Here is a 25,450-nt window from a genome sequence, read left to right as displayed (position 1 = left end):
TAATCTCTTTCTGCACATCATTATAAAGAGAATGATACCTTTCCCAAGTCTGTACGTTCAAGGTTTTCTAACTGTTGGGATTCTAATTGTTGGGATTTGCATTCGGTGGAAAAAGCGTGTTTTCCGCTTCAAACAGTACTTTTTACTCTTTTTCCGATGACGCTCCAGCCGTAAAATATGGACTTACAGCCTCCAACCAGATGTCATTTTGAAGCTTTGGAAATATTCTACAACACTTAGCCAATAATACTGATGTTTGTCTATTGCGAATACAAATACAGAATGGAAAGTAAAATTTTGTCCCCGAAAAATGTATGTTTCAAGTTTTTGAAGTTGAATAAATAATGAAAAGAGTGGTCGAAATGTGATGATTATCTCGAACATCATTGTTTGGTTGATTCTAAACACTTTGGTGGTAAAACCAATCCGATATCTCTCACAATAACTGCATAACAAGCGATATAAAAATGTTTGTCAATAATGACCGCCATCTTGTATTTTCCTGTGATGTCGAATATTTTCGTTGTTTCCATCATCAATGATCTTATTCGTCTTGTTTTAACGAAGAGATTGAGATCATTTGCAAGTCTCTATCTTGAAGTACTCATGGAAAAATCGATTTTATATTTCTAGCTTGTTACTTCATGCATATGGAAAAACCCACCAGAAATCATGCAGGGTTTTCTTTGGAGGGCGCTGGACTGCTGGAGAACTCATTTTTTAACATACAGCACGCATGAAGACATATCGATCCAAAGTTAAAAACGCTCTAAATTTCATAGATTTGAAATGTCTCTGTATCTCTTGCACAAAGAAAGTTATAATGGAATGAAATTTGAACAAATTTGGAAAAAAGTTTTTTTGAGCTTTTGAAGGTTATAACTAAACAAATATGCGTTTCAGAGGAAAATTTTATAAAACAAAAATTGTAGAGGAAGATTTTAAAAATATTTTCGTCCAAAAAACGTTTGAATATTTCGAACAGTTATTGAAATACATGCGATATAGCAAAACCCTGAAAATTTTGGCGACCATCTTGTTTCAAAGATGTCTGCCTGTGATTTCGACTTATCATCATCACGATCCTTATTATACTAGACCTAACTAAGAAATTGAGACATCTTCTACTGCTGTTACTCAAAAATTACCAAGGAATGACAGCAAATTTTGCGCCTGGACTATACATTCAAATAACTGATTGAATAAAAATTTTACCTACACATGCTCATCAAGGTGCTATGTTAGTATCAGATGGTCACAATCTTCTCTTAGGTGGTCACAATCTTATTTAGGTGGTGGACGTGCGACTCGCTGTATAAATTAATGCTCATCTATAGGTGAGGTCCACGTTATAATGGCAATGAAGAAAGGAGAAAAACGTTGCCAAGTCTCTCCATTTTGCCACTGAGTGTACACAGCTGTTACTCAATTCATCCCATTAAATTATATCCAATAATAATTATCATTCCCTTAGTAAAATAACCAATTTAATGTCAAATTAATCAAGAAAATATATTTTTTTCATCATTTGATTCAAAAATTTGCTTCCATAACTGAGATCAGATTTTTATTATTATACAAACCTGAAATGGCGGCTAATTATTCTAAAAGGTGTGATACACCAATCTGAATTCTGATCAAAACAACAGAAATTAAGTTATTTAGTGGGTATTTTATTCCAATTTATTTTAAAAATGATAGAAAAATAGAACCTAAACGTGTAGGCTAACTGAAGGATAAAGTCTAGGATGGTTAGTTATCAACTTTTAAAATGTCATTTCAGGTATTTTAATTTGTGTTTCTCATACGGTAATGTCTAAAAATTATTTCATTGTTTCAAGAATACATTTAAAATCAATTTTACGACTTGTGTACCAAAGTATTTTGATAGAATGAAGAAAAAAAATGGCGGCTAAAATTGTTAGTCTACATTTGTAGTCACTGTCAAAAGTAAAAATAGAATATTCTGGCAAACTGACAACATTGCAAAGTTAGAGAGAGATGGTGCTATCCGTTTTTTTGTATGATAGAAAAGGACAGCAAGAGTATTGTCAATTGTACACTACCATTATAACGTGGACCTCACTATAGCATAGAAAAGTATGCGAATGCGCTGATAACGTATTTGTTAGAGCAGTTCCGTTCACTGCGATAAAGTAACGCTGGGAAGTCTAGCCTCTGAAGCCAACATCTACTGCCATATTATAAGGAACTATAAAGTTTATAGTTCCCTAGCCATATATATTGCCAAATCGTGACGTCATCATGGGATAGAGAACTTTCGGATTGTGTCTATTTCAGAAGAATGTGAATTATTATTTATGAAAATGGTAAACTCCCGCTGACATAGACACAATCTGTTTTGGAAAACAATGTAAACAAACTCTACAGGAAAGTTTTCTATCCGATGCTGACGTCACGATCTGGCGATATGGCAGTAGATTTTGGCTTCATCGACTTTCAGTATGAATATACAAAGGGCGTGTCTATTCTATAACTGGTCTAAGGTTGATAGCTGTGCTTATCACTAATCGATATGGCATTGAGAAAATCGGAACTTTGAAATGATTTAGAAGGCTTTGTCTCTGCTCGTGCAATTCCAGCGTTCAGCAGTCACATTGCATCATTTTATAAAAGTATAGTGCAGTTTTCTAATTAAGTATGTCGCAAAGTAAATTAAATGATTTGGCTGGAAAATTTGGAGGAAGTCCGAAAGGTTTAGGGATCGGCTTGAAAGTATTAGCTGCATTTGGAGCGGCGGCTTATGGTGTCAGCCAATCCATGTTCACAGGTAACCTCTAAAATGTATTTAACAATAATTATTATACAACAGTACTGTATTGCAAATTATTATTTATTTCAACTTAAAACTTATCATATTTCATGATAAAAAGTTGCATTATACATTCTTGACTTGTTATTTATAAGTGATGATTATAGAGTTTACTGATCAATAGATTATGTATGTAGGCTACCTTCATGGATGGAGACACGGTTTGACTTGAATTTAACCGGTCATAAGTCTTATTGGGTTTTAATTCAATTTCAAATCGTTATTGGATTAGTTAAGTTACAAGTTCATTGCTATAAACAGTTTAACTATTTAAATTGTATCAAAAGTCAAGAACATATTTGCTGATTTCTATAGCGTATTTAGATCAATGTTAGAAAATATAATAGAAGTTATGGTGTAGCCAATGAATCAACTAAAACTTTACTTAAATGATTATCTTTACTTGAAATTATCATTTTTTAAATCATAAGTTTCATATAACCTAGTATTGTTGGTTCAGTAAGTTAACGTAAAAATAAAAATCCTCAAGCTGCTTCCACATTGGTCAAGTTTTCTCAAATTCAAGCTTTTGTATTCATATAAAACTGCCTCATCAGGTATTTTTCAAGTACTACTCACCTTATTCCTTCAAAAACCTCAGTTTTGATTATTTGATGATATTTTGCCTAACTTAACTTAACAATTTTATCACTGAATGTTAAATATATTTTTCATGAATTGAATTTTCTCACTCAGCTTTATTCTGCTATTTCCGGTAGGCTGATCGGACAGAAAATTTTGCTCTCGCCTTCTCTTGAGATTATCAAATTCTTCATAAAATTAGATTATTTGGAACTGTTTCTCTCTATCTTCAATGAGTACTCACTTACAATTTTTCAAATATAGGCCCAAGTAAAACTTTAAGAAAAAAATCAATTTTAGTTTCAGATCAACAACAATATCTTCCGAATGTTACCATTTGAATATTTAATTTAAAATCCCATTGGGCAATATTTTGTGATCTACTATCTGAGACCAGGTAGAGCGCTTTATCTCATTTAGATTTCCAGGTACACCTGACAACAATGCTCCTTGTATTTTGAAAAAAACACCTTTTTTTAGCTTCAACCATCATCATTAACTACATTGTCCTTACATAGAGATTCCGCACAATTATAGGCCTATAGGTTCATAACATCATGTTCTATGAGAATCACCCGTTAGATGCACTTCATTTCAGTATTTCCTAGTAGAGAGGCGCGCATCTCAAGGATCAAATATTAAAAACACTCATAACTTTTGACACAATGATAAGATCTCATCGTACTACAGCTCTTCATTCTTCTCGGTTTAAAATCATGCATCATGAGTCAAATTCAGTCGGAATTGCACCTTCATCCATCCACAGATTCATCAGTTTATTATTGTTATGCCCGGTTACACAAATCTGTTAAATTTTAAATTGTGATTAATTTCACGAGAATCATTTTGAGGTTTTTTTGAAGAGAAGTCTTCCCTGATTGGTTCTCGTGAAATTAATCACGATCAAAATTTATTCAACCGTCTTCAAAATTTCAAATTCAAATCAAGATTTTTATTCGCAATACAAACAATTGAGAGTCCTGCCAAACCCGAAGGTATTTCGGCGGGTGCCGAGTTACAAAAAAATAAATAAACTCAGACAAAATAAATATTACAAAGATTTTACTTTCCTTGCCCTATTACCATAGGTAAGGAAAGTATTGCTGTTCCGAAAAAAATTAAGGTACCCCAATTTCTAAATTTCTATACGTTTTAAAGTCCCCTGAGTCCAAAAAAGTGTTTTTGGTATTGGTCTGTAAGTGTGTGTGTGTGTGTGTGTGAGTGTATGTGCGTCTGTGTACACGATATATCATCTCCCAATTAACGGAATGACTTGAAATTTGGAACTTAAGGTCCTTACAATATAAGGATCCGACACGAACAATTTCAATCAAATGCAATTCAAGATGGCGGCTAAAATTGAAAAATTGTTGTCATAAACAGGGTTTTTTTCTGTTTTCTCGAAAACGACTCCAACTATTTTGATCAAATTTATACAAAAAATAGTCATTGATAAACTCTATCAACTGCCACAAGTCCCATATCTGTAAAAAAATCTCAGGAGCGTCGCCATCTAATGCAAAGTTGGATTTTAGATTCCCAATTATCAGGCTTCAGATACAATTTAAACAAAAAACATATATCAAGACTTCTTCTTCTGCACAACTTCATATCTTCTTTTTTACTACCACATTATTATATCAAATAGTTAAGTTTTACATTGTTATACTATGGAAATCTTCGAGTATATCTTCAATCTAAGAATCTTTTTGCTAAAAATTTATGTAAAAATCTTCAACACTCGGCCTTTGCGCACAAGTTTTTCTACCTTGCAGGGACCCTCCTTATATATTATATAATAACTAATTATAAGACCTACTGTTTGTATATATAACTATTAAGTGATGTTTATACTTTAAGTTTTAAACTTTGTAAAGGATAACTAAATTTGAATTTGAAAAAATTTAGAGTGGAAAAGATTGAGCAGGAAAATCTGCAATTAATGTTCAGTAACATTTTCACCTAAAATTGAAAATAAGCTCGAAATTCGAGAAAATTTGATTATTTAATTGCAAACTGTTGGCAACTGTTGATTCTATTGAATCATTCACTATGAAGAGATAGAAGACCTCGTGTGTCTCAGCGTTATTATCCTGACACCAGCTGACTCAGATCTTTGAATAGTAGACTTGAGATGCGCGTGAACACTAGCTTCAGGTGATCAATTCTCATAACTGCAAGGAAAGTTTTGTGAGTGCACCACAACATATTTTTAAGTATAACTAGCAGAGCACCCGTGCTTCGCTACTGGAATTAAAAGATAAAATTATTTTTGTGAAACATTTATAATCCAAATCCTACCAAAATTTATTGTTATAATCGTTTTTGAGATTAGGCCACAACTTGGCATGAAAATTGTTGAGTCAAATCATTCAAATAATTAATTGATGTGTTGGAAGTGCTCTGTAGAAGAGTAGTCTAATTGCAGCGAATTTTGTAGGATATGGGGCGGGGCTTAAGAGTCGCCATCGACTTTATTCATTGGCAATTAATATTTCCCGTTGACAGTTATCAAATTAGCAGTGATCATGTTATTTTTGCTTTGGCAATTGAAGATTAAATTCCAAATTAAGTTGATTCTGAATTTGATGACTCTGGTAGCCTATCCTTGGATCTCTTGCTTATTCTGGAATTTTTGGCATAGCCTATCACTTACTTTTCGTTTCACTTATCCAAAAGTGTAAAAGCAGCCAATCCACTGATTCTTTCTTCCATGGAAGTCCATTCATACATAAGAGTCCATTCATAATAGTAAAGCATTTATTGTGGCTGATTTCACATGTGCTAAACTCTACAATCAAAAATATTAAAGTGGGATCATTTTAATGTGAATTTGCATAAATCTGAATAGAGTTTATTCAATCACTTTGATTATTATTACAATTATATGATTTCTTTCTTTGATCTTAGCATGAAACCAAAAGCTTAGGGATGAAAATTTGGATGTAAACTAACATGTAACTCGATTTAATTTCTATCTAAATTGACAACTTTAGAATTTACTTGTGATCTATCAATATTAATAGGTTTGTCTCGTGTCGTAATAAAACCATGAAAGGAAATAGGAGCAGCTGATGGAATATTATGTTTTTTTTTCGATTCAGTTTTTAGCTGATTTTGAAACATGAAAATATCAGGCCCAGTAGCACAAAAGCATGTTCAATTTCAATCAGGATTAAATTTCATGAGAATTAATCAGAGCAGGGTTTTTTTAATAGAAGGCTTCTCTGTTTGGTTCTCGTGGTATTTCGTCCGGATTATGAATTAACAGACAGTGCAACTGTCTCTCTCAAGGCATTGGCTGGGTACAAACTTAGAGCAACAGAGGAACCAATACAACAGAAGCTGAAGAAATTAGTCGCATTTCTATCACCTCACAATGAACATTACATTCAACTACCATGTGTTTGGAGAGATCGATTTTAAATTTCTTTTGCTATCATCCGGTCACTTTCTGAACCTATTCTTCCAGATGTTCCATGAATAATGCAATGTTTTAAAATAAGGTCACCAAATTTGGTAACTCAACTACAGCTATTATGTTTTTTATTTGCTCACACTTTCTTACGTTTTCAACAGACTATGGAAAACTTTTTTCTGATCAGCTGCTACTTGATGGACCAATAATCCTTTCTCTAGGTAGTTCAACGAATTATCCCAGAGTTGAGACCTGTTCCAAAATAATGTTTTTTGTTGCAAGCACAATATATTCATGATTTAATCAAAATCGTTAGAGCCGTTTTCGAGATCCGTCCGTCATAGATACATATATCCACAAACTAACATATTCAAACAAATTGCTTTCTTAGTATAATTATTGACTTCAATGATTATGATTTCATTCAATGAGAGCTTATTTCACATAATAATAACAGCTGGCATCAAAAGCAGAAATGTCAAACATGATTGAAATTGAAACAGTAGCGATCATCAACATTATTTTCTTCATCTGATCTAAAGTAACCGAATTATAGTAAGATTCACATCAATGTGTCAGCATTGTTTGAAAGGGGAGCATTGATGCTATTAATGAGGAATACTGACAGTCAACGAACTGTAATACATATTCTCCAATATTTTTATTGAAAGCTACCTTATATTTTCTTTGGTAAAACATTCAATGTTTGGGAATAATTGATTCATGGGAAAAGCGGGTATATGTGATTAATCACGGCACAATTGTATCTCAGCTATTTTTGAAGATATTGACTCAATTTTTTTTTAAATGAAAGAGAAAGAAAAAATCAATGTCGCTAGCCTAATTTCAACTAAAAAAAAACGATTCTAAATAATATTAATGCTACTTCAAAAATCTCAAATAAACTAACCTTATTTTCAGTAGACGATGCCTGTAGTCTTGAATTAATTGCTATTTATGCACTCGTAAATAATATAGCATGTACTATGATTATGCTTCATGCAATATTAAAGAATTGTACCAAATAAAGATTCATTTTTATATATTTTCTTCATAAATTTTAATGTTTCAAACGGCCGACCGGGTAACGGCAATTTTTCATAGACAGCTGTTTATGATTCGACTCGGTACCCACCCGGCAGACGACAGATCGACTTTCACGTTTCGATACTTCAATCTGGTATCGATATTTTTAATCAATCGACAATATTATTATTCTAGATTATCAATACTCAAGAAATTCAGTTGGCTAAACTGACTGTTCAGGATTGAAGGAGGATCGGAGAGCAGAGCTACTGTTTTATCTTGATAACAATCAATCATCTTATCGCTTGTGATCACCTAAAAGAAAAACAATAAGATTACATTGCATACAGCCTACGCCATAGTAGAACTCTAATTATCCGAATTAATTGAGACTGAACTCTAGTTGGTTAGGTTAATTAAATATTTTGACAATTATTGGAGTTTACAAAAAAGAAGCAGGCGGAATTAAAATAATAATATATTTACTGAATATAGTTTTACTATCTACTTTTAACACCATAACTAGGGCTAGGCTACATTATATCGAGACAATATAATTTTAGTGATATTTCTTTTAAACGCTGTCTTTTTTTAATAACTAAGACATTGTAATCCCACTGAAATTTATAATGCAGTATTTCTTAAGAGTTCTGAGAGTTCATAATCCAAAAAAAAGATTATTTTTTATAGAAATCCTAAAAAACAACTCTTCACTAACATTGACTAGCCCAAAATTAGTTGAAAAGGTAAGCTCGAGTTGGCCCAATATGGACTAATTAACAATAGGCTAATGAATTGTAATAAAACAATGATTAACAACATCTTGAATAATTAGGTAGAAAAAAGTAAACCTGTAATATTAACTTACCTCACTTTTAAAATCACAACTTATCAACAGTAGAATTTGACTGGTTACTTGAGTTTTTTTGGTGAATATTTTTTGTAAGTGGTGTAATTGAAAACGTTGATCAAAAAGTGCATGAATTGTTAAAAACAGGATTATTTCTTCAGCATGCTGGCAGAATGTAAAATAACATTGAAATGGAATATATTGAACAGAGCAGAATAGAAATGGTAGACTATTGGTAATAAATTTATAAACATAATTTGATAAACTGAATGGTAGACTAATTGATGAGAAATAGTGGACTACTGGTAAGAACTTGGATTCAGAAAGATGTGGCTATTCTTGGAACTTGTTTCAATATTTTCTTTAAAAGGACCTCACGTTGTGGAAAATGTTAAATTTGTGGATAAAAAATGAAGCCTATGAATCTTGATTAGTGAGAAATTAAAATTACAAAATTATCATAGTCTGTTACTGTAAGTTCTAGCTGTCAGGAGGTGACTTTTGAGGGTACTGTTTTTATTTATTAATTGTTGCAACCAAAAGAATAACAAGAGATATAATATTAAAGGAAAAACTAGGGTTAAGATGTGCTATTTCTATTTTTATTTTTGATATATAGCAGAACTATAAGGTTACGGTACTTCTATGTTATATTTAAATGAAAATTTTGATCCAAGAATACTAAAATTTTTGAATTTGATGATAAAATAGTTTTAAATATTAAGAAAACAATGGACCAAGAGTAATGATTTGATTATTTTGTGATAATTAAAATGGAATTGGTTCAAATCAACGAGAGTAAATTTGAATTGAATTTTAATATAGAAAATATAAATGCTAATAGGGGGAGGGATAGCATTGTTTATTTATTTATGGATGAAATTACAATCATATGAATATGATTGGGAAAGAACAAAAGGCTTAGCCCAAAACTATACTATTTGCTAATTTTGATAATAAATAACATTTTCGAAAAAAATGGTTAGCCTATCTATTTAATGTTGAAAATTTATGTTCAATTTTTGTCCAAAATATATATGAGCTAAAAAATTTGAATTTATAAGCATAAAGCACCGAATTATAGCCTATTATTATGAGAAAGGGTTTCAAGAATGGGAGGGAGGAGCATCATGTGGCTTTAAGGATGGTTCAGATTTGTGTTGAAGGTGGAACAGGTGTTGGTCTTATGGGAAGAATATGATTGTTTGAAGTAAGAGGCTTCCACATTAACTATTTGTCAAAATATATATCAACAAAATCATGCATTTTGTAGATAGGGAAAGTGCTCTACTGTTTTATGCAACGAAGCAGGATCTAGATATGACCCCAAAGGAGAAACCGATGACTGATGATAATGAAGATTTTGATCAATATTATGATTGTAAAATTGAAATGAATAGGCTACTCTGTGTTACTGGAAACCTGTTATAAAACGCCTTAAATTTTGGTTGTTCTCCACAATTTTTGTTCTGAAACAAAACAAGAAAAACATAAAGGTAAATATTCATGACTGAAGATTATTAGGATTAGAGTAGGATTCAAGAAAATTGGAAAAACAAAAAGGAAAAAAAATTCAAATCCCAACCTAAAAAATACTAACCTTAGCTTTCCCTAACCTAAGCTTTTCCTAACCTTATCTTCTCCTAATCTAAGCTTTTTCCAACCTTAGCTTCTCCCAACCTAACCAAAACTAACCTAACACAAACCTAACCTAACCTACCTAACCTAACCTAACCTTTCCCAACCTAACCAAACCTAACCTAACCCAAACCTAACTTAACATAACCAAACCTAACCTAATCTAACCCAACCTAACCTAACCTTTCCAAACCTTAGCTTCTCCCAACCTAACCTAACCCAAAACTAACCAAACCTAACCCAACCTAACCAAACCCAACCTAACCTAACCTAACCTTTCCCAACTTTAGCTTCTCCCAACCAAACCTAACCTAACCCTAACCTAACCTAAACCAACCTAACCTAATCCAACCTAACCCAACCTAACCTAACCTAATCTACCCTAACCTAACCCAACCTAACCTAATCTAACCTAACCTAATCTAACTTAACCTAACCTTAGCTTCTCACAACCTTACTAATCCCTACCTAAGCTTTTTCTCACCTTAACTTCTCCTAATCTAAGCTTCTCTTAACCTTAGCTTCTCCTAACCTAAGCTTCTCCCAACCTAAGTTTTTCCTAATCTGAGCTTTACCTAACCTGAGCTTTTCCTAACCTTAGCTACTCCTAACCTAAGCTTTCCTAACCTAAGTTTTCCCAACCTTGGTTTCTCCCAAACTACGTTTTTCCTAATCCAAGCTTCTCCTAACATAAGCTATTCCTAACCTAAGTTTTTCCCAACCTTGGTTTCTTCTAAACCAATCTTTCCCCAATCTAAGCGCTTCCTAACCTTAGCATTTCCTAATCTAAGCTTTTCCTAACCTTAGCTTCTTTTAATCTAAGTTTTTTTCCCAATCTAATCTTCACCTAACCTGAGCTTTCCCTAACTTTAGCTACTCCAACCTAAGCTTCTCCTAACCTTAGGTTTTTCCCTTATCAAAGCTTTTTCTAACCAAAGCTTTCTCTAACTCAAGCATCCCCTAACCTTAGTGTAATCGACTAATGCCTTGACTAGAAACATCATCCTCGCCTGCAAAAGGCCCCTTCCCGTCCTTGTAACTTAAAATACTCTTACTCAATTCATCAAACCCTAACCTAACAAACAAGAAAAGCAAAGCCAAACCTAATTCAATCCAACCTAAGCTATTTTTTATCCAATCCAACCAATCCTAGCCTAATAAAATGAAAAAATATAGGCTAATTCAAAATAATTCCTGCATTCAATATTATAAAAAGTGTATTAATATTATATATTCATATAATAATATATCAATATATATATATATATATATATATATATATATATATATATATATATATATATATATAAATGTAATATAATAGTGCTCACCTTATACTAATCAGTTCATATCATCCAAATCCAAATCGTCAGTTTCATCAGTATCATCGGTTTCCCCATCTTTTGGCTTTGCAGGGTCATATAAATTTCCTGCTTCCTTACAGAACTCAGTAAAGCAGTCAACTTTCCTCAATTTGCATGATTTCATAAATACATACTTTGATAAATAGCCAGGAAAGAAAGCTTTCTTCCTGTGGAAGCGTGGCAAAGTTGCCTTTGCCGCGCCCCAAGAAGCTTCGATCTTGTTTGTGTGAGCACCTGAAAGTGGGTCAACAAAATTCATTTTGTGATTCACTTTCAAGTGCTCAAAGCCTTCTTCTTTCAAACAATCATAAGCTTTCCAATAGTCCGACACGATTGTTGAGCCCGGTTTGATGTACTCTTTGATAATAGGTATCAGGGTATCTGATGACCGGTTCTCAACAGCCACCATGAAAACCTCTCCAGAAAGCTCATCGATGCCTCCAAACACCCACTGACCCTCGACAGCCCGCCCCCGATTATATTTTCTCTTTCCAAATTTACTCTCATCAATTTGAACTTTTCTTCCAGGTCCTCCAATTTTTTTCTTTCTCAATACTGCAAAATCAAAAGTCACTTCCCGACAGAATGAACTCCAGTCAACAACTGTCCGATTTGAAATGCCCAACTCATCAATGATCACTTTTGCGGCTACATTTTTTGTCCACAAATATATGAAACCTATAATTTTCCACAACGGAAGTTTTGACTTTTCAAGAAAAGTTCCTCGTCTAAGATTCACAGAATAACCACATCTTTTCCTTTTCTTCTTGTTCTCAGATCTGTAATTATTGCAATACCATTTATAGCCGTCTGTTTCAGAATTACACTTCCGTAATGTCATTTTACATTCATCCCGACCACAAGCTGAACAAACTATAACACGCTTCAAAATCCCCCATTCCATACACTTATCAATCAACAATTTCCCCTCATCACTCCACTTTTTTATATTCACCAGATTCACTTTTTCACCAGCCATTTTTATCTATAAAAATTATAACTTCAACATATCAAACTTTCATTCTACAATCCACACACGAGAAATTGAATTTATCCTCTGAAAGCTGATGCAGTTATACCATGTTGAAATAAGTTGAAAATAATCATGTTCAACAATTAAAAAATATATATTATTGATTTATTATTCTTATAGAATATAATAAATAAAGATAAAAATTACGAATAAAGTTTGAGAATTTTCTATATTTTTTATATAAAATTATTGTAAAGCAATAGGAAACTAAAATCAAAATCTGAAATCGATACTTGAAATCGATGCAGGAGCTTCGTAGAGGAAATTATCGATATCAATAAACTGATAATTCTATTCACCATCGATTTATCCTGCACCAATGAACTACGTCACAGGCTATCACAGTGTTGATACTATCGTAATCGTTTAAAGTACCATCTTGTTAGAAATTAAAATTACTGCTATATTACAATGCTAAATTTTCTTTCAAGATGTCGGATTTTAGCGTCAGGATAGTAACCGAGTTTCCATTCTTTGATCACCAATCTGTAATCAGTTGTAATGTACAAACTACCGCTATATTATTACAATCCTACACTTTTTTCAAGATGGCGGATTTGATTTTGGCGTCAGGACACTAGCCGACTTTCCATTCTGTGGTTCATCTGTGATCACTATTTTGTGATTAGGTTTTTTACTGAACGTAAAAAAAACACGATGGAATTGATCAGTGGCTATGAACGCAACCATTCTGTGCAATTTCCACTTTGGCCCGTATGCAAATACTCGGTTTAGACGGAGAAATGTCAGCTGATCGTTTTAACCCCGTATAAAATAATTATTTTGAAGAGGAAATAATTCATTTTGCTCTTATAATTGAGACCTCAGTTTTAATTGGTTGTGTTAATCATGATTTTGTCAATCAATCTATGATAAAGATAATAATAATTTACCTATATATTATACATTTTTAGTTTTGGTCTTGCGTGAATAGATATTTCTGATTACAGTTGATGGTGGTCATCGAGCTATTATATTCAGCAGAATCGGCGGAATTCAGTCTGAGGTATTCGCCGAAGGACTTCATTTTAGGATACCTTGGTTTCAGTACCCAATTATCTTTGATATCAGGTAAATTTAGACCAACAAATAACAATATAGGCCTACACCTTTCTCAAGTATACGCATTTTATTAACATTAAATTTAAAATGGTTATTCCTGTCTGGCATTGTTCATATTACATTAGGACATTAGTGTTATCCTCATTTGAAGCTAGCTAGGACACCTGTGGTTTCCCAGAGGTGTCCGGGGTTGTGTCCCGAGTGGGACACACCTAACCTGTTGTCTTGAGTGGTGTCCAGTGTCACCACTACCAGAGACAAGAAATATATCTATGTAAGAAATTTATCTTATGCTTATCTCTTCTTACAAGAAATATATCTTATGCTTATCTATCCTTTACCTATGCCACTACTAACCTACTTCAAACCTACTGTGAACTGATCCTCGCTCAGAATCTCCGTGTCCGAACCTGGTGTCCAACGTATTATGAGCCTAGTAAAAATAGGTTATTATAATATTGCTTACAGAAATGCAAATAGAATTATTGTTTTATAATGTAATGAAACCACAATATTTGTTATATATCTTCTAACTGGATAGCCTGGTTCTAAGTCATACAAAAATTCAGTTTCAATGGTCATGACGTCATGGCATCATCGACAGTTGTGGATTGAGAGGAAAGTTACTTATATATTTTTTTTATTTGCAAATTACAAATATTACACCATATATGAATAAATGATCTGTAACATTAAATGATTGAACAGTGGTATTCATAATTTGTAATTAATCAAACATGTTCAAAATCTTTAAGGAAGGAATTGAAACAAGTAATGACTCATGTGTACTAGCAATCAGTTAAAACATTGTGAAATCAATCATTTCAATTACCACATTAAAACCTTTGAAAAAAAAGGGGGCTATCCACCAGCTCCCAGACGGGAACACTGTAAAATTCTTGTTGCATTTGATGGTAGAGCAAAAGTAGTTGGTTTTTTTTTAAATATTATCAACTAAATGTTTTTTCGTAATTTGAAAGGAAATCATTTTTATTAGGAGTCAGATTTATTTTATTCAAATGAAGAAATTTCTGTGAGAATTAATATGAATTAAGAAAGGTTATGAATTTTTGAGAATTTGAAAAATTAAAATAAACTTATAGGCTACCTAATGATTTTACAAAACTAATCAGAATTGTGTTGGACTATTTTATTATTGTGTTTTTTATATAAACAAGTTATATGACAGTACAAAAAAAACATGATCCAAGGCATAATTAATTTGGAATTTCTAAAAAATAAAACAATATAGAAAAATAAATTGAAATTGGAACGATAACGTTATACAGTTGATGTCCATCCTAAGTTGCCATGGTCTGAATGGGAAACCAGGTGATGTCCAGCCACGAGTCTGTCTCTGGAGGTAGGAGACCGGTCTGTCTCTGGAGGTAGGAGATGGAAAAAGTGTGTGAAATTATTCAGAAGAAAAGTGAAAAGCTTTTTTCACTCGCTGGCTGGAGGGGAGACTAGAATGCTAGCCCTACTTCTACCTCTCCTCAGCGTCTTTACTCTGTCAGCCAAAACTGTCTGATCAGCTTTCAGTTTTTAAAGTTGAAAATAATTATTTCTCTTCTTAAAGAACAAACTGATGTTTGGGGGTTTGTCAAACCTTCTGGTTCATGACAGATCTAAAATACTTATTAATAATAATCTAAATTATTCAGATGACTTGTTGTAATTTCAGATCAAGGCCAAGGAAAATCTCCTCCCCTACCGGTTCAAAAGACTTGCAAATGGTTAATATTTCATTGAGAGTGTTGTCAAGGCCAGATGCGATTCAGCTGCCCACCATGTACCGACAGCTGGGTGTTGACTATGATGAAAAAGTGCTTCCATCCATTTGCAATGAAGTTTTGAAATCAGTTGTTGCCAAATTCAATGCTTCTCAGTTGATAACTCAGCGTCAGCAGGCTAGTATTGTTTGTTCAATTACTGTGAATTATGACTTTTAGACCCGGTTGCACAAAAGCCGCTCAAACTTTAATTATGATTTATTTTACGAGAACCAACCAGAGAAGCCTTTTTGAAAAGAAAGCTTCTCAGATTTGCTATTGTGAAATCAATCACGCTTCAAATGTTTTTGTGCAAGCGACACTTAGTTGTGTAATTTGCCTTCATCTCTTGTCACTTTTGTAATTCATATTGTACCGTACGTGCAATATATTGGAGATTTTTCTCGAATTTTGGAGATCAAATTGAATAAAAAATCATCCACAAAGAGTAGACATCAGTAGGAATAAATAATACTATTAAAGTGAATGTTCCCCACAAAGACACAGTATGGGTGTGGGAAATATGTTCAGTAAATTACATATAATATAATATTGCAGATAAAACTATTATAGGATAGTTAACTATATAGTTATGTGGTAGAGTAGATAATAAAGACGTTTAGTAAATTATCATTACAGTTATAATAAAGATATGTTATAAATAGATAAAATAGAACAATTGAATGGGAAAATTGAAAAACGAAAAATGATAATAATACTTGACATCATGCTCTGAGAATATATTAATTGATTTGAATCATACTAGGCTAATATTGAAAGTCCCTCTACTACTCCAGTTTCAAACTTCGAAAACTGAGCCCAACAATCATAAGTGGATTAAATTAGCTATGTCGCTGCAAGGCGAATTGAAATATACCGATTAATAGAAACGTTACACTTTAGAATTTTCTTTTTTAGCGTAATACTCACTTGAGCTTTAGCTCCAGGCATGTGCGTGAATCCTCAGACCCCACCACTTTCTCAACTTTTGTAATTTATATTTCAAAAATCATACAACCCTATAAAATTAAAAGTATCGAAAGATAGCCTAACTACCTATGCTAAAACAAAATACAAACCAATATGTTGGACATCATTTAGTCGATTATCTCTATTACCTGCTAATATTTAACTGAAAAATACATTTTGATAGTTCTGTGGTTATCTACTAAATTTTTGAAATCGACTGAAAAATAAATCTTGATAGTTCAGTGGTAATCGCAATAAGTTATAGCTTACTAGTTTTGATTCAGAAAACCTTGTGATTTACCGTCAAGCTGTTTATTGTATAAATTGTGTTATTTCATTCACAATATAAACCTATTTAGTTTTCCATCGCAATGGATGGAATCTGTCTTGAAAACATTCATTCACATCGTACCAAAACTCAATACATTATTCGCATTTCTTCGAATTGAACTAGAGAGTGAGTAATTCATTATTCTTATTCTTGATACAATCTATATGAAGTACAGCGTAGTATTTGATCTTTGCAGGTGTCTTTGTTGGTGCGAAGGGAACTTATTGAGAGAGCTCGTGATTTCAACATTATCCTCGATGACGTATCCATTACTGAACTCAGCTTTGGTAAAGAATATACCGCTGCAGTTGAAGCCAAACAGGTGCGCTCTATATACTATATTTATTATGTTTTAATCGCTTCAATATCAACATGGAGAAAAAATGAGTACATATTCTCAAAGTCTATGGTATTCCTTGGTTGATATGAAAGATGTATCATGTTTTGTGTAGTATATCACCATACTTTTATGTGGCTCCTTTGAATGATAGTAATACAGTGAAACCTTGATATAGTACAACTCAAGGGACCGCTCAAAAAATGTACTATTACGAGATATATAGTCAATCGTGGTATACTATCAAGGTTGAATGTAGAAAATATGTACTTTATAAGGGTCCAAACTAGAGGAGTATGAACCAAAATGTTTACGGTCGGGGTTAGAATCATGGAAATGCACTAATTGGGGGGGTTTGTGTACTAAGAAGGAGTTCTACACACTGCATGTTTCTTCCTGAAACGGCAAAATGTACTAGTTAGGGGCTCTATGCTAAACTACATATGTAGAGGTATTTCTAGCATTTATCTACCTATATGGAAGTTTCAAGGGACTGCAGAAAAAATCTACTTTAACTTTTTTAGGCTTCTACATCAAGGTTCCACGTATTTAGTGATAGGGAGATGATAATATTAGTTTTGGAGGATTTTGGTCATTGTGGTTGAGTTTAATTTGTTATTTTCGTGTTGAGTTGATTGATTTGAGTTGCGTAATGCTGTGTTGCCATATTGAGGACCAATTGTCTTGAAAATGCTGTTATTACTTGCAGCTGTCTTACTCAATGTCATTTCACAGCAACTTGGCCGTGGCATACTTCCATGAATTGGAAGAATGCTTCAAAAGTCGCTATCCATGTTATCAAATGATCAAATTCACACCGCCGTGGCGTGGCGGTGCGAGTATCTTGAGTATTTTTTTGTCACAGATGGCGTGCTTTCGTTCATCGCCCAGAGGTATTTTTCAAAAAACGTGCTATGTTGCTCAACTAGCGCATGCGCACTCAGTATTTCTAGACTTTTTGCCACTTTACATAACTTAAAAACCTGCGATGTGTTAATGGTATGGATAATAAAATATAATGTTTTAAAGATGACACGTCATCTCAATGTAAGATTGATCCCACAAGGAGTTCCATATACGTACCAATATTATTCTCAAACCAATGAACTAAATATATCAGTACTTGAAGAAATTGTCATCAATTTGATGTTTGATACATAGAAACTAACAGTACAGTATTCTTATTTGATATATTTCAATTTTACAGTATTATTATATACACATTTGATACATAATAGTATAGAATTAAACAATCAGTTACTTGAGCAATTTTTGGGTTCTGAGTTCTAGTCTGACTCTCCATTAGGGATATCCAGTTGAGTTTAATCTCTAAAATAGAGATCAACAAAGCGAAAATGCATCTATTCAATGTCAGTTTACTACCAATACTCTATAAATTTTTGTATTTTGCTAACTTTTCCATGAAAGGTTTGTAGACATTTATTTTGTTTTTCTCAGGTAGCACAACAAGAAGCACAAAGGGCGGTCTTCGTAGTTGAACGTGCCAAACAGGAAAGGCAACAGAAAATTCTGCAAGCTGAGGGTGAAGCCGAAGCAGCAAAAATGATATCCTTTCACTTGACAAAATTATCTAATGTGTTTGCTTGTACACAATACACAAACAATTTTTTCATGTTCTCTAATCTACGATTTTTAATTGGGGTCAATATTTATTCATAGACAATACATACAATTCGGATAAAAACAACAGGCATTAGTACAAAACTGTAACAAACTCTAATTTAAAATAAACAGTCTTGAGGTTATGTAGATTAAATGACTTGATTCTCTCACAATATTGTCCAAAAAAGTTTCAACTAAAATGTTTAATATCTTTGGTCAATGAACTTTCAAACTTGGAACCGATAAAAAAACTGTCTCAGTTGAAAAACCTATTAAAAATTATACTTGGAACGACGATAAAAATTATGTTTTTTTCCAATTTGGGTTGAGCAAAATCAAATTATTTGCGATTGCAACCCGTAGTTTGACTCATCTATCATCATCATAATCCCTCTCATCTCCTTGGTGCTTATGTTGGCGTCATCCTCAGCAAAACAAAATTACTGAACCTTCATAGTTTAAATGCCTAAGGGCCGGTTTCCGAGCTCAGGATTTGGCTAAGTTCTAGACTTTAAACAGCTGGAGTCAGAAAATTGGCTTTCCGAAAAGGGGTTTAGTCATTGTCATAGTCACGTTTGAATCAAATTTCGAAAAACTAAAAAATTGAACTCAAAATAAAATAAAGATAAAATAGTGTCAAGTTTCGGCTATTTTGAATTATTTAGGAATGTTTATTTTCGTCAAGGAAAAACGTTTCCAATATTATAAAAATGAGAAAATAAAAACTGCGACTACGCCCCGTTTTGGAAAGCTAAGTTTCTTACCCCAGCTGTTTAAAGTCTAGAACTTAGCTAAATCTCGAGCTCGGGAACCGGCCCTAAATGTTTACTGAATGGATACTTTAATTCACGTTACCTATTTAAAATTGAATTTGTTACAAATTCTTCAAGTAGTATTCATCGAGTTGTGCTTACTTCTTCTTGTAACATAGGTAAATTTAATTGATTTTAATAGATTAACATAATAATAACATGTTAATAGTTTGACTTTAATTTTATAACATAGTTGCAAATTTTGATTGATTTTCCTTAATAATACTTACTTAGGTCAAGCTGTTGGAGCCAACCCTGGTTACCTGAAATTGAGAAAGTTGAGGGCTGCTCAAAGCATTGCTCGCACGGTAAGTGCACTTATTTCATATCTTGTGAATATTCACCAAATGCCATGTATGAATACAGCCAGCCTAAGACAATGTTGTTACACAGCAAAAAAAATTGTTTATAGTGAGACTCACGTTTCAAAGTCAGCACCTGATTGGCTTGCTATCATTGTGTGTCATTAAGGTATGTCCACACATGCCGAACCGAACCTCGAACAGCGCAGCAAATCGTGCAAACATGTCTGGCAGCGAACCGCGCAGCGGATTTAAACAGTAAAATTCAGTCACCTGGTCACAGTATACATATATAATAGTATGTATTCTGTGACCTGGTGAATATTTTCCTATTTCATTAATGGAACATCAGTTCTGTCAAATCATCAGTTTCCGTGAGTGTCAGTGATATCTGAAAACAGCATTTCAAGACATATTATGTTTCAATGAATGATCTTTTAAAACAAGATTAGAATAATTTGGATTCTTTCATCGTACTTTTTTGTGAATCAATTGATCATCCATTTTGATAAGTACTAAATCGGTGAATCTGTAATAAATATTATTGATGCCAAATTGAATAATTTAATCGAACAGGCTCTAGGATTGATTGTAAATATCCTCGCTTATTCGGTTTTGATCAAGATCATTTCAGATAAGCAACATTTGATAAACCGAGAAAAATTGTAAATGTTTTAGTTTTCAATGATTTACCCTCGCAACACAGAAACGCTTTCTTTGATAAATGCGTTAATAATTATTGTATCAATAACTTGTGAATCTCTATGAGACTTCAATTTTAATTTTCTCATTACCTATTCAAGTCACTGTAGTCCAGTCACTATATACATTGGAGCTTGCAATTTATAATTTAGTTCTGATTTTTTAATATATTATTTGGATACATGAGAGAAATTCAGAACCAATTCCTTCATGCAAAATTTCGTTATGCTAGATAATAATGGCTTAAAAACCTCCTATTTTCAGTTCATTTTCCAGTTTTCAGCTATTTCTGCCAAATCAGTAATCGGACAGAAAAATTTGTCTCACCTTTTTTCTAGATTAAAAATTCTGAATAAAATAGATCACTCGGAACTCTCTATCTCCAATGAGTGCTGGGTTATGATTTTTCAAAAATGAGTAAAATTTAAAGAAAAAAATCAATTCTGATGAATTTTAGTTTTTGATCAACAATATCTTCCGATTGTATAATTCTGTATAATTGTACATTTAGATGTATTCTGTAGGACAATATATGAGATTTTAGCGATGGTAATTCTATTTTGACGTATGATGTTATCATCATATGAAAGTAGTCATGTGACTAATTCAAAAGGGTCGCCGGAGTTCCGCCTGCACTGAAAGCCGCCATTCACAAAAAAATGGTCAGTTTTTACGGACGCAACCAAAGTGGAAAAGTAAAAGACAAACTGGGTCTATTCCTATTTTACATCAATCATTTTTTGGCAGCAATGAACCTGTATTCCTCTTAGTTGTAGCCTAGTAACTTTAAAAAGGCTGAAAAGTAAATAGGCCTATTAAAAGTGTTCATTATAGGAGTTATCACTTGTTTTAGTAATATTTTTATATTGGGGAATTCCATTATATTCAGGGAATCAAATTTATGAAAACATAATTTTAATATCATTTTTTACTTTACTTTCCGTACTAGGTAAGGAAAGTATTGCTTTCCGAAAATAATTAAGGTACCCCAATTTCTAAATTTCTATACGTTTCAAAGTCCCCTGAGTCCAAAAAAGTGTTTTTTTGGTATTGGTCTTTAAGTGTGTGTGTGTGTGTGTTTGAGTGTATGTGTGTCTGTGTACACGATATCTCATCTCCCAATTAATGGAATGACTTGAAATTTGGAACTTAAGGTCCTTACACTATAAGGATCCGACACGAACAATTTCGATCAAATGCGATTCAAGATGGCGGCTAAAATGGCGAAAATGTTGTCAAAAACAGGGTTTTTCGCGATTTTCTCGAAAAAGGCTCCAACGATTTTGATTAAAGTTATACCTAGAATAGACATTGATAAGCTCTATCAACTACCACAAGTCCCATATCTGTAAAAATTTCAGGAGCTCCGCCCCATCTATGCAAAGTTTGATTTTAGATTCTCAATTATCAGGCTTCAGATACAATTTAAACTAACAATTTCGAGTGAAAAAGATTGAGAATGAGAATCTCTACAATTAATGTTCAGTAACATTTTCACCTAAAATTAAAAATAAGCTCGAAATTCGAGAAAATGTGATTATCCAATTATTGCAAACTGTTGGCAACTGTTGATTCTATTAAATGATTCACTATGAAGAGATAGCAGACCTCGTGTGTCTACAGCGTTATTGCCCTGTCACCAGCTGGCTCAAATCTTTGAATAGTAGACTTGAGATGCGCGGGAACACTAGCGTCAGGTGATCAATTTTCATAACTGCAAGGAAAGTTGTGTGAGTGCGCCACACCGAATTTGTCTTAAATCTCCTTGTAGTATCTAACTGTATTGGAAACAAAACTAAGATATTTATAGGCTCAGATATAGTATGCTCAGATCAGAGAAGGTGGTCAATTTGCGTTATTTATTTTATAGGTTAGTAATTCTAATATCATTTTTATGATCATCATCCTGGCTCTACTCAACAGAAAAATTCTATTGACCGAACCGTTGACTACTTGACCAGATACTCGAAATTGATGGTTGAATATGATGAATAAAATGGAATACTATTTATCACTTATGCAAACGTTAATATTATATTGAAATGAAATTATTATTTATATTATCTGTCATATTACCGGTATCTGCCATACCGGTACGCTATAAATAAGAAACTAGGTACCCTACTGTATAGGGACACCTTATGTATGAATGCATGATTAAAATGATGTAGCATGTTAAATTATTTAACTTTTCGAGTGATTTCCATCCTTCTATAGCATAGGCAGAAGCTGTATTTAGTACCTTTTCCAGGAATTAATAGTGATAATAAATGAATGACAATTTTATCACTACGAAATTCTTGTTCAATTTATTGTGAATTTTATTGGAAGTTCGAGGTATCCTTGAGGTCAAGAAAATCTAATGCATTTAGATTTAATGCAGTTTGCTGGACCCTGCAAGTTACATTTTGATTTTGTGAAATTGAACTTGGCGGTTAAACTGGAAAGCAGTTTGTTCCGGCGGAAGTACTGAATCAGAAACCAAAAATAAAAAATATTTACATTCAGTTGTAACACTTTAATGGCTTTAAAGCTATTGCTATTCAACTAAAACCCTAAAATTGAATAAATGAATAGAACCCAACAATAGATTTCAACTAGTACAGTGAATATAAGTTATATACATAATAATTATGTCATGTCTTCGGAAAATAACAAACAATATTTATAAATTACATTTTTGTGTGATCAGAATATTCAACAATTCTTAATAATATGAATCTGAACTCATTGACAAAATAATCATCTACAGCTCTGTAGAAAGATGCCACTTTCGACGAGTTTGAAAACGCTACCTACGTTTGGTCAATAAAGTTTTACGGCCGTGGGTAGTGGATTTCCGCGAGTAAACCAAGCTTGTCGTGTGCGTGAAGCAACAAGCTGGATCGAAAAAATACATAGTTTGTCGTCGTCCCAGTTTGACGAAATATCCCAATTTGTCCCTTTTTTTGTGTGGTGGTTTTAAGGGCAGGCGGTTCTTTGCGACCCCATTCAAAAAGCAACATCGTTAATAAAATAAATAAACAAGTAAGTTTTTACAATAAAAGCTCAATGTACAGATCAATAAAATATAAAATGTGAATGTGTAAATGAATAAAAGGATATTGATTTAAAGAATAATATCCTACATTTTCGGGGCGCGCCCGCGATTTGATTGAATTGAACGGGATATCTGAAGGTTTGTGTGAAAAATTTCATATTTAGCAAGATCGAAAAAGTGTGACTTGCTGAAAATAGCAGAAGAGTTGGATATTGATCTACCTACTAATCCGAGAGTAGTACAAATAAGTAGATTGATTACTGAATCAGAAGGCTACAACGAAGAATCTGTTTATCAAGAATCTGTTGGAGAGAGTAAAGACAGATAGAGAAAATGATGAGGAAAGGGAACATGAACGAGAGGAAAAGGAACGAGACGAGAACGTGAGAAAAGGGAACGAGAACGAGAACGTGAGGAAAAGGACCGAGAAGAGAGAATATTTGCTTTACAACTTGAGCAGCAATTGGAATTGAAAAAACTAGAGTTGGAAGCAGGAAGGAATAATGCGGACATTTCAATAGTAAGTAGAAATAATGATTTTTTGAAACTTATGACACGATTTAACATGATAAAAGCGTCTATTTGACCTTATTTGAAAGACAAATTAATAGACACAATATAACCAAAGAGGACTGGGTCACGTATCTAATGGCACTCTTGACACTAGAAATTTAATAGTGAATATCATTACAAGAGAGCCTGATTCACTTGCAAACGACTATGATCATATAAAAAGTTCATTGCTCAAACGATTCAAGCTTAGTCCGGAGCAATTCCGACAAAAAATTGCTTTTCATAGAAAAGAGTTCCTCTACGTGGCGAGATTTTGCTTTTGAACTCAAAAACTTTTCTAATGAATGGATAGAAGGATGACAATTGAATGACTACGAAAGCCAGAGAGAGTTGATTGTAGTTAATCATATTAGACGAAGAATACCAAACGAAATTCGTGAGAATCTGATTGATGATCTACCTTAAATCGTGAAGACAGAAGAACTTGTGAATAAATTAGATGATTACGAAGCAACAAGACATACTTTTAGAAGGGAATGCATCAGTCGTGATATTTCGAATTCAGTTGATTCTCTTCCTGTGCCTCAAAAAATTGAATCAGGAATTGATAGAAAAAAAACAGATTTACCTGTATCATATAGATGTGGTTAAAAAAGAAAGAAATCTTGATCTCAATCATATAGAAGATCTTTCAGTTTGTAATACTATACAGCCTTGTAAGAAAGAACTTACGAATGCAAAAACTAAATTGAAATCAAATATTAGCACTTGTAATGTAGATAGGACAACTAAGGAGAGCAATACAATCAAAAGAAATAAATTGAAAATAAATATGCAAGCAATCAACAATACCCAAGTACTTCAGTATAATGGAATAAAAATTATGAACATTCCTAGTGTAGAGAGCGAGAGCGTAATCAACATAATTAAAATAATTTCTAAGATTATTGATTTTCCCCTCAATGAAAACACAATCAATCGATGCTACCGAATGCCATCTCGGAACTCAAAGGTTATTTCTCCTATTATATTGAAATTCAACAACGAATCGGACAAGAGAGGATTCCTATCGTCGGCGCGGAAGTCATCTGAGATTCTGAAGACTGGGCTGCTGGGTATGGAACCTAATAAACCAATTTTTGTTCATGAACTGATGTCACCCTACTTTTATTCACTATTCAAATGTGCAAAGGATTTTCAATCAAGAGGTGTGCTCAAGTATATGTGGTTCAGGAATAACGAG

The 25,450-nt window shown here is 33.0% G+C and overlaps 1 protein-coding gene across 1 annotated transcript in view; it reads left to right on the top strand.

The window, feature by feature from the left end:
* Window positions 1-2,566: 2,566 nt before the first annotated feature.
* Window positions 2,567-25,450, top strand: part of LOC111049295 (prohibitin-2) — a 29,355-nt gene continuing 6,471 nt past the window's right edge. Inside the window, exons 1-6 of the mRNA XM_039420816.1 lie at window positions 2,567-2,791; window positions 13,695-13,815; window positions 15,491-15,716; window positions 17,075-17,200; window positions 18,674-18,781; window positions 19,881-19,958. Coding sequence (XP_039276750.1) covers window positions 2,662-2,791; window positions 13,695-13,815; window positions 15,491-15,716; window positions 17,075-17,200; window positions 18,674-18,781; window positions 19,881-19,958 — 789 coding nt within the window. The 5' untranslated portion in view covers window positions 2,567-2,661. The remainder of the gene's footprint in view (window positions 2,792-13,694; window positions 13,816-15,490; window positions 15,717-17,074; window positions 17,201-18,673; window positions 18,782-19,880; window positions 19,959-25,450) is intronic.

The sequence above is a fragment of the Nilaparvata lugens genome, chromosome 1, assembly GCF_014356525.2.
Source record: "Nilaparvata lugens isolate BPH chromosome 1, ASM1435652v1, whole genome shotgun sequence".
Lineage (NCBI taxonomy): Eukaryota > Metazoa > Arthropoda > Insecta > Hemiptera > Delphacidae > Nilaparvata > Nilaparvata lugens.
This window is presented reverse-complemented; position numbering and strand designations above follow the sequence as displayed.